This window comes from Ovis aries, chromosome 12 (assembly GCF_016772045.2).
Source record: "Ovis aries strain OAR_USU_Benz2616 breed Rambouillet chromosome 12, ARS-UI_Ramb_v3.0, whole genome shotgun sequence".
In the NCBI taxonomy this organism is placed as follows: Eukaryota; Metazoa; Chordata; class Mammalia; order Artiodactyla; family Bovidae; genus Ovis; species Ovis aries.
Window position 1 is genome coordinate 71,190,796 of NC_056065.1, and position 10,997 is coordinate 71,201,792.

At 39.7% G+C, this 10,997-nt stretch overlaps 1 protein-coding gene across 3 annotated transcripts in view; it reads left to right on the forward strand.

Annotated features, from left to right (window-relative positions):
* LPGAT1 (lysophosphatidylglycerol acyltransferase 1) overlaps positions 1 to 9,686 on the forward strand; it is a 152,573-nt gene extending 142,887 nt beyond the window's left edge. For all 3 annotated transcript variants that reach the window (XM_060396725.1, XM_027956306.3, XM_060396724.1), the window contains exons 7-8: positions 1,740 to 1,846; positions 4,966 to 9,686. In XM_060396725.1, coding sequence (XP_060252708.1) covers positions 1,740 to 1,846; positions 4,966 to 5,117 — 259 coding nt within the window. In that variant the 3' untranslated portion in view covers positions 5,118 to 9,686. The remainder of the gene's footprint in view (positions 1 to 1,739; positions 1,847 to 4,965) is intronic.
* Positions 9,687 to 10,997: the final 1,311 nt, after the last annotated feature.

Genomic DNA, 10,997 nt, shown 5'->3' on the forward strand with positions numbered 1-10,997 from the left:
TGTATATTGTCACCCTGCTTATTTAACTTCTATGCAGAGTACATCATGAGAAACGATGGACTAGAAGAAGCACAAGCTGGAATCAAGATTGCTAGGAGAAATATCAATAACCTCAGATATGCAGGTGACACCACCCTTATGGCAGAAAGTGAAGAGGAACTAAAAAGCCTCTTGATGAAAGTAAAAGAGGAGAGTGAAAAAGTTGACTTAAAGCCCAACATTCAGAAAACGAAGATCATGGCATCCGGTCTCATCACTCCATGGGAAATAGATGGGGAAACAGTGGAAACAGTGTCAGACTTTATTTGGGGGGGGCTCCAAAATCACTGCAGATGGTGATTGCAGCCATGAATTTAAAAGATGCTTACTCCTTGGAAGAAAAGTTATGACCAATCTAGATAGCATATTGAAAAGCAGAGACATTACTTTGCCGACTAGGGTCCATATAGTCAAGGCTATGGTTTTTCCAGTAGTCATGTAGGGATGTGAGAGTTGGACTGTGAAGAAAGCTGAGCACCAAAGAATTGATGCTTTTGAACTGTGGTGTTGGAGAAGACTCTTGAGAGTCCCTTGGACTGCAAGGAGATCCAACCAGTCCATTCTAAAGGAGATCAGCCCTGGGATTTCTTTGGAAGGAATGATGCCAAAGCTGAAACTCCAGTACTTTGGCCACCTCATGCAAAGAGATGACTCATTGGAGAAGACTTTGATGCTGGGAGGGATTGGGGGCAGTAGGAGAAGGGGACGACCGAGGATGAGATGGCTGGATGGCATCACTGACTCGACTGACGCAAGTCTGAGTGAACTCCGGGAGTTGGTGATGGACAGGGGGGCCTGGCGTGCTGCAATTCATGGGGTTGCAAAGAGTCGGACACGACTGTGCGACTGAACTGAACTGAACATGATTATAAGAATGTAAATGTCAAATATTGTGATAATTAAAATGATCATACGAGTGCATGGGAAGATGGAAAGGATGTGCCTGTGTTGTGGGATAGGAAGAGAAAGGAGCTTAACCCTCATTTTTGATTGTCAGTAGATAAGCCCTAAAACTAAAGAAGCAGCATTGCTAAATACTAAGAGGGAAAAATCCATTCCTCTGGGGAAGGAGAAACAAAAAGCAGAGGAAGGGGAGGGGCTGCGTTTTTCATACAAACAAACATTTTGCAGACTTTAAACACTGCACCTTTTTACTTTCGATGAAGAAATATAATCAAGAACACCTTCTTCTCAAAATTGGAAAACAAAAAAGGAAAGAAACACTTGTTCAAGGCCCCTGTTCTGTTCTCACTTGCAGTAGATATATGTCGCTCATCATCCCAGTCCAGTTCCTGTTGAGTAAGGACAGTCACAGAATCCTTCAGAATCATGTTCCAGCAACTACATTCAGTCATTAGCTGGCCCTGCTCATGAAACCAGTATCTCTGATATAATTAGCAAAAGGGCACCAATTAATATAGATTCTGTCTGGTTCATAGATATTCCCAACAAAGGAACATTGCTAAGATACATTATTTGGCCTAACATTTGAGTATTCTAAATATGTTCTAAGAAAGCTGCAATTCTAAAACTTCACTTGTTCCAAAAAACATTCCTACTTAAACCTACAAACATGGAAAGACAGGTATTTCTCAATAATTTTTTGTAGATAATAGGATACTTTAAAGCTAAGTTGTGGTTCTGAATGATTTTGACTTCTGAATTAAAGTAGTTTTTGCTTTTTTTCTGACTCTTGATAGAATCTTTCCAGTTAAAGATGTACCCCTGGAGACTGATGACCTTTCTGACTGGCTCTATCAGCGTTTTATTGAAAAAGAGGACCTCTTATCGCATTTTTATGAAACAGGTACACAGAATCCTATTACATGTATTCCTGAGGTTACTGATGGTTTCAAAGATATATTTTAGGGGAGATAACCATTTTTCAATTCTTCAGGCACCCTAAAGGAATCAAAGTATTTCCATATTTTAGAATTTTAGCTTAGAACTTTTATAAAGACAAATAAATGCATGTGAAATTTATCCAGGCCCTTACTTCATCAGCCAGTGTGGAACAATCAAATGATGAGTAAAACATCGTACAAACAGATCAAGTTCAAGAGAATACACGTCTGTGGAAGACTGTAGACCTATCTCTGTGATTATATGGTCTCTTTTATGAAATAGCAAATATCATTCATGTTTTGATCCTGCACTTGATTGTTTGACTGATAGCCATCACCATACAGTCATTTTAGATTATTTTTAACTGCATTTTAATGTGCTTACTCTTTTCTTTACGTGGAGGGATAGCATTTACATTTTAAGTCTTCATAGATATAACCTTATTACATTTTTCTCCTAGGGAGAAAAAGGTCTATTTACTCTAAGATCCCTTTTCTGTACTCAATATTCTGTACTTTCTATGACAACTACAGTGTGATGAAAAACACAGAGAAGGGAAGGAGAAGAGAGAGAGGAAACCAGGAAGTTGGGGAAGCAAGAACTAACCTGCCTGGAGCCCCAGGCAAACCCCAGGTTTTCACAGACAGCCGCACTGCACACCTGTTTCCAGAGCAACAGGAGTAAGATGAAGAGAAACATGTCCTGGGTCTGAGGATAGCCTTGGGGTTTTAGATGAATAGAGGCCCAGTTTTCTTCCCATCTAGACTTTTTGGGGACAGAATTAAAGTAGATATTAAATCAGTCTATCAAAGGTCTAAAATTCATAATATTAATCGCTCAGTCATGTCTCACTCTTTGCAACCCCATGGAATATAGCCCCTGAGCTCTTCTGTCCATGGGAGTCTCCAGGCCAAAATACTGGAATGGGTTGCCATTTCCTCCTCCAGAGGCTCTTCCTGACCCAGGGATCAAACCAGGGTCTCCTGCATTGCAGGCAGATTCTTTACCATCTGAGCTACCAGGGAAGCCTCCTGATAGTCATAAGCAAAAGCTGATACTGTTAATTATCTTTAAGGCTTTTGTGTTTGTATTTAGGATTGTTTCACTTTATCCTCAATAAGACTCCTTCCTCATCTTAACTTTCCCACCTGGGGACTTTGGAGTCATGGATATTAATATGACAGGAGCAGGACACTGTCTGTGCCATTAAAATACCTAGTAAGGCTAGCTGAACAAGGTGTCCCTCTCTGCTGTTTTGCATTCCTTGCTCTCCAGGATTTTCTTTCAGGATAAGACAGAATGAATATATTGGGGAAGCCAAAAAGCTTGTTCAGGTTTTTCTATAAGATGTAATGTAAACCCAAACAAATATTTTTGGCAAACCCAACATAAGGCATCAGGTGATTAAAAGGCCAGCAAGATCCCTCTTCTTATTCATCTCAATCTCTTTATAATATTTGGCCTAAATAGTAGCAACAATAGTAGAAACTCTTTTTAAGAAAGCTATTTGCATAACAGACCTTGAAACTTTAAAGTGTTCTCTGTAAATTGTGAGAAGCAAATCCTCTCTCGAATCAGCTTACCCTAGGGGATTATCCTCAAGAACAAAGACTATTTGAAATGCTGAAGAGTGTTTTCAAGATGACCTTAGGAAATATTGTTCCAAAGTGGTGTAGCTTTCCTTTCCGGAAAAGAATGTAAAGACATCTGTTTACTTTGTTTCTCCTTTTTATTTATTTTTTATTATCGACATAGTCCTTTTGAATAAAGGAATAAACCATGTTGCCTTTTGAAAATAGTTTCAGCAATTTATGGGCTTCCATGCTGGTTCAGTGGTAAGAACCCACCTGCCAAGACAGAAGACACAGGTTCATCCCTGGGTCAGGCAGATACCCTGGAGAAGGAAATGGCAACCACTCCAGTATTCTTGCTTGGGAAATCCAATGGACAGAGAAGCCTGGTAGGCTACAGTCCTTGGAGTCGCAAAAAAGTTGGGTATGACTTAGGGACTAAACAACAACATTGGTAATTTACAACCCCTTTTGTGGCAAAAACATTTAATTTGTAAATAGAAGAATTAGTATAAATTACATTATTTTGAAAAAGAAAATATTTTTTGGCCACAAAGTTTGGCTTGTAGGATCTTAGTTCCCTGACCAGGAGTTGAACCCGTGCCTTTGGCAGCGGGCGCAGAGTCCTAACCACTTGTCCATTAGGAAGTTCTCTGGAAATTATTTAATTGATTTAATCCTGTGTCCTGGCCATTGCAGAAATCTGTAGGGATACAGTGGAAAACGAGGCAGCCATAGTGCCTGCTCTCCTGCAGTTTATGTTCCTGCAGGAGACAGAAAGTAAACCAGTATGTAGAAGAGAAAGGTAGATTGGAATCAATACAGACTGTGGAAAGTGCCAAGAAGGAAATAAACATGAAGATACCAGTGACTGGTGGGGAAGGGGAGACAAGACAGTGGTGTTTTTCTGATGTTGGAAAAATGCCCTGAGCCTGCCTTTCACAGAGGTGGAGGGAGAAGCATTCTAGGCAGAGAAAAAAGCAAAGGCTCAGAGGTGGGAAAGGGCTCAGTGGTTTGAAAACTGTATCTCAAATGATCTCTCTCTTTAAGAGCAACATGAAATCAGAGATGCTTTTAAAAAAAAAAGAATGCAGGGCTTCCCTGGTGGTCTAGTGGTTAAAAATCTGCCTGTAAGTGCAGGGGACGTGGGTCTGATCCCTGGTCCAGGAAGATCCCACATGCAGCGGAGCAGCTAAACCCGAGTGCCGCGACTACTGAGCCAGCACTCTAGAGCCTGAGAGCCGCAACTACCGAGTCCTTTAGGCCTAGAGCCTGTGCTCTGCAGCAGGAGATGCCTCCGCAGTGAGTAGCCCACACGCGGCAGTGAAGAGTGGTCTTGGCTGACTGCAGCTAGAGAAAGCCCGCAAGCAGCGATGAAGACCCAGCGCAAAACACACAAAAGCAGAAACAAACAACAACAGCAAAAGAAACTCTAGCTGATGTTCAACGTTTACTCTAGGACACCTCCCACCACAAGAAAACAAATTAATATTTCTGTTTTATCTTTTAGGGGCTTTTCCACCTCCCAAGGGCCGTAAGGAAGCTGTTTCCAGGGAGATGACCCTCAGCAATATGTGGATACTTCTCATACAGTCTTTTGCGTTTTTGTCAGGCTACATGTGGTACAGCATCTTCCAGTACTTTTACCATTGCCTGTTTTAGGAATGGACTTGGAATCAGAATATAAAAAACAAGCAAAGAAGATTCAATGGATGGATTAATATTTATCCCCCTTTGGGATATTTTTAAACTCTACTAAAATGAGGATCAATAATATAATGACCTGCTAATATGTTTTAAGGATTTTTCATGTTTTAAAACAATACACTTTACCACCCATTTATGCAAACATCACATTTGGAGAAGAAGAAATCATCAACTCATCCTAGAAGACTATCTGAGAGAAATTCTGTTGCCACCAGATGTACGTGATAATCTTGCCCAGGCTCAGAAAACTGTGCGCGTCCATTCCTCTTAGCTAGTCGTCTCTGCTGGGCAGCACTGGGGCATGCCCTCGCCTCCATCAGCTCTGGCTCCATTCCCAGTAGCCTCGAGGCGAGCTGGTGGGCGCCTTCGAAGAGCTGCTTCCCTGTTGTTTGCAGAGACACCCGGTCCTCAACAGCTCCATGAGGTTCGGTGTCAAGCGTGCCCCCGGGGCCAAAGCAGTGTCCAGTGACACATTCCGGTACTAGAAGGTGTTCTTCCAAAAGACCAGCTCAGTCCAATGCCGTGTTTACATGCATTCATGCTGCCCCTTTATGGGGAGGGGGGCTCACTTGATTTATCTTTTTGTATAGAAGGCATATCATAGATTGATAATTGTCTTTTACAAAATGCACTTTTATCAGATGCATCTACAGCAGAGGATTAGCACTATAGGTTGGAAACAGATGTGAACGTGATCAGCGAGTGAAATTCTTGAGAGGCTGCCTGTCTGTCTGCATGTTGATCTGTGCGCTGACGCTCTCCAGCGCCATCTGCACTGGGCACCACACCACGGCTTCTGTCCCGCTCAGAGCCTTCGTTTAGTTTTGTTCTCTTTTCTTTCCATTTTGCATTTTAGTATCACATGCATATGGGGGTGGTTGAAATAAATTAAGGCATTTAACTGATCAAGTTAAGGTGAAATAGACTCATTTAATATAAGGACTATTAGAGCTAGAGCCAGGCACTGGCTTCCAATGGTGACACATTCTCACATGACACCCCCAGAACCTGCATTTGTTCCCTTAGCACGTCAAGGAGCTACCCGTGCCAGAGTGGCATAACCAGGAGAGACCAGCAAAGAGGCTTCCCAGTTTCTTCCAGTTGATCTTGGAGAGGATAGAGTCAAGTTCATATTTCTAGAAAACTGTTTTTTAAAACGATGTGTCACTATATTCATGTGATTTGGTTGAGAACCAAACACTCCTCAGAAAGTGCTGGCACGGTGTCAACTGGTCACCTGCACTCCCAGTGTTGAGAGAGAGGTTGTGTTTTGGTTTGGGACTATAAGACTATTTAGACCCTAGTGAGTCAGTGTACTTATTGGTGATGAGCATTGTTGATTCCCCTGTTGTCACTAATTGTACAAATGACAGTTTTGAGAAGTAGGCCAGAACCTAAAAGTAAAGGCTATTGTTTTCTATTTTTAAATAAACCAAAAAAACCAAAAACTGAAAAGATGTGAATTTTCTCCCAGCTATGTGGGAAAGGCAAAGCAACCAAATAAAAGCCCCCAGCAGCTCCATCTTTAGGGTTAATTCAGTACAGAGGTGAAAGAATGATTCATTACCTAAAATACCTCATTGAATAGTAGACAACTACTGGTGAAATGCAGAAGACAGTGTTAATATGTTTGGTTTGGTAGTGGGTATTATGCAGTTTTTTTTTGAAACCTGAGTATTTTGTTATATGTGTTTTACAGTGACAGTAATTAGGTAAAACCAGTCTCAATTAAAGGTATGAAGGATGATAGGAAGCTGGATAGAAACTTAAAGATCCTTCTGTTTGAGGCCCAGCAAACACTACTAGACAAGATGAATCGAAATTGTTCCCTTGAGAGAGTCAGCCAGCTGGGGGATAAGTAGCTCACTGTGGAGTCTGGCATGCATAGTCCTAGCCAATAGACCTTTTTCGTCATTGCTAAGTAAACCACAGATAGAGTGGCCAGTTCTCCCATCCAAAAAATAAAAAAAAGAAATGCATACGTCAGTGTGATTTAGGGCCACTTTTGCTATCACTGTTCTCCACAGGAACATCATATTGTGTAATGTACATGTCAAGCAGACTGTTCTGTAAGATGCTTTTGTTTTCAAGTGCAGTCATTTCAGCAGCTCTAGAGTGAAAAATACCAACAGATGTGTGAGTTAATTTTTGAAAATAGATCTGTGAGTTGTAAATAGATGTGTATTTGGTCTGCCCTATCCCTCTTTGATTCCTTATCAACATGTTCTTTCTCTTCTGTTGGCAAAACATGTTTGTCTGAGAGCATTGATTGTGCTTTCCTTATCAAACTGGAGTTCTCCTGCTTGCACTAGGGAAGGTAAAGAGAGAAACTGTGATTTTGTATGGCAACCAGGGAAGCAGCAATATGCCACTGTACAGAACCAAATTAAAAGTCCTAATCTGTATTTTCTTTGCAAAGTGAGATCAAAGGTTGTTTAGAGAGTATACATCTTTGTCAAGGGAAAAGAAAATAAAACTGTGCCAGTTTCTATGCTAGCAGCTGGTAGAATCTCAGCACTTCCTGGTCTCAGCTGATCTGCCTGGATTCACACAGCAGAGAGGGCTGAGATCTCCCTGCTGGATTTTGGTCTCCATGAGTCACAGTGATGGAGCATTGCTTGGCCACGGACAGGTGCAGTGACTCCAGAGATGACCACCCCAGCAGTTCACACTTAACTTCAGAAACTGTCATTGGTGTTAAAAGATACAAATAGCGTGGAGAAACCTATATGCCAGTGGAAGGTAAAGAAAAATTACAGAACGGAAAATGATGTTTTGGGTGAGCAAACGAGTTGAGAATCTAAATAGTAGATTTTTTATTTTAAGCTAGCTATGAGTTCAAATCTGTCATTAAGTAGTCCTTCATATTACAACCAACCCTTAATTTTTCCACGGGGAAAGACCTAGAGATTACCAGAGTTAATCCAGTAATAAGTCATAGTAAACCAAAAATCTAATTGTATTTAGGAGTTTGAGTCCTTATTCTCATCAAACTGTTCTTCTTCTAGGGATGCGTATTAATTTTTTTAAAGAAAAGATTTCTGTTGCCTATCTATTTATGACTGTTCATGAGCAGTGAAAAGATTTGGAAAGACAGCTTCAGGAAGAGGAAACACAAAAGCCTGGATAGTCAATCTATGGGCTAGAAAAGAATCCGTGAATAATCAAGAGCTGGTGGTATTGTCATTTTTTTTCAAGACTTTTTGTGAAAATGAAATGTTAAATCACTGAATGTAAACCTCAGAACATCACTGTGGTATTAATAGCACTTGGATCGGTGTTGCAATGCCTCTTCATTCTTTGTTCTCGCCACTCATGTCTTGTGGGTTTGTCTCGGTAATGTTTCTGACAATCATTTCCCTATAGACTGTTCTAAACTACTGTGACCTGGTTATAATTGTAGAAAGTTAATCATGGATATTCTTATTGGATTCTTTTTATATTTAAGGAAATTTTATTTACATTGCTAAATAGGAAGTTATTTTCTTCATTACACTATAGGACTTCGCTCCAGAGTTACCATTATGAGTAAGTCAGCTCTAGTCTACAAAGGATGGATAAAAATAGTTAGCCTTATTTTCTTGCAATGTAGTGCTGTGAATTTTACATCTGTTAACATGAAAGGCGAAGTCAGAGCCACCCTGGGCAACAAGTATACTGGTTTATTTTATGAGACAGTAGAGACTAATAAGTTTGGGACCAAAGCCACCTAAATTGAACATTTTGGGGTCACAAAGGGGCCAGGTGTTCTCTGGAGCAGTCACTGGTTGGTGCTTTATTGCAATCATTTTGCACTGATACCCAACAGTTAGGAACTGGACCCTGGGAATAAGCTGAGGGTGCTGTACTGTTGAGGGAGGGTGACTGTAGCCATACAGAAGATAAAATAAGGGTTTTTCTGCAGAATTTCCATTTGAGGATTTTTACATTTAATATTTTTTTAAAACAGTTAAAAGAGCAAAAAATATATGTGTAATCTAGTTGCAAGATATGCACACATATGTTGAATGGCTTTATTTTTGTTGTGTAAAACCGTTGAATACATGACTGTAATGCCCAAATTCTTTATGTGTAGGGGGTCTGTGCATTTTACAGTAACTCATTTCATGATTGGATAATGAAACAGTTATACATTGAATTGCCATTGTTGTGTTACATGCTTTCCTTTTCTTTATAGTTATTACAGAGTTGTATTTATTTTATACAGGTGGATTTTCATTTTCCTGATGCCATAATGTTTACTTCAGCTTGTTGACCTGTCTTTCTTTGTCTATCTGCATGTTGTAATGTATGATAAGAATGAATGTAAAGGCTGTGGCACCTGTCATTAAATTTTGTAAAGGGCTGGTCACTCGTGGATCTATCTGGTTTATGAATGCATTTGCGATTATTTTAGTAACCAGAATCACCTTTTCAGAAATTTAGATGTGAACACCAAAAGAAACATTTTTCCCAACAAAAATTTAATAGCTGGTTCTATTTTTTTTAATCTAGAAAAAATAAAGTTGATTTTTTTCAAGTAAAGTGCTTTTAATTCTTAGTAGTGGGGGTGGGGTGTTTGTATTTTACTGGAGAGATTTAGGCATTAACATCTGTGGACATGTATTATGGCAGTTGGATGCTGAGGGCAAACTGAAAAACCAAAAGAAAAAAACATTGTGCTTCCTTTGGTTTTAAACTATTCCCCCAACTCCTTCCCCACTTTCCCCATCTAGCGGTGTACTGGTAAATGTTGAATAGTCTGCCCTCCTAGAAAAAAAGTTCTGTATACAAGTGTACATGTTTGTTAAAATTTTGCTGATAGCAAAGACATATAACACAGCTAACAATAATAAAATATACTTTATTGTCAAGTCCATATAGCCAGTTCATTCTCCCAGGATGCTTTAATTGATTTTTGCTGAACTCTTGTAGCCAATCTATGATTGTAATTTGGCCATGATTTGAAAAATGGAATTACATCATAATTACTTATTACATTCTTAAATTTATTGTCATTCAATCTGATATGTGATCTGATAAAGTGTTTCTTTAGTTCAGTTCAGTTGCTCAGTCATGTCTGACTCTTTGCGACCCCATGCAGAAAAAATTGTTTCTTACCTTGTGCAAATTATTCTCACTAAAGTGAACCACATTTGGCTTCATTACTCTTTGTAAGCTTATGTAACTTAATTTCAATAACAACTGTTTAGCAACTGCTGGCAAAATTTTAAAATTTAACAATCAGCTGTAGTGAGCCAGTAGGAGCTGTCTCCATCACACTACTGTCCTGTGATCTTTTTAAAATTTAACTGTTGGTGTTGAGTAAACTCACTGCTCAACACTAAAGGTCCTATTACTGACCCCTGCAGGGGCTTAACGGGTAGAAAGCATTAAGTCCTACAGAGCATGCTTTTGTTTATTTTTTCTAAGTTTTTTTTTTTTTTAATGTGGATCATTTAAAAAATCTTTGTCAAATTTGTCGCAGTACTGTTCTTTTTTATATTTTTTGGCTATGAGCCATGGGGGGGTCTCCTAGCTCCCTGACCAGGGATTGAACCCTCACACCCTACATTGGAAAGTGAAGTTTTAACCACTGGACAGCCAGGGGAGTGGGCTTTTGATTTGGAGGATTTGACAACAGCAAATCTTTCCTCAAGTGCATGGGAAGCTTGGATTTTTCTAAAGTTGGTCCTTTGCTTTCATTTCTCAAAACTAGGTAAATTGATAATAGGCATCTCTAAGATTCTGTTCTGAGCACTGAAAACACTCATTGTTTAGATATTTGGAGAATATGTTTGATCCCACTGAAAACTTTAATGTATTTAAATGTCTCACACAGTCTGCCAAACAAGT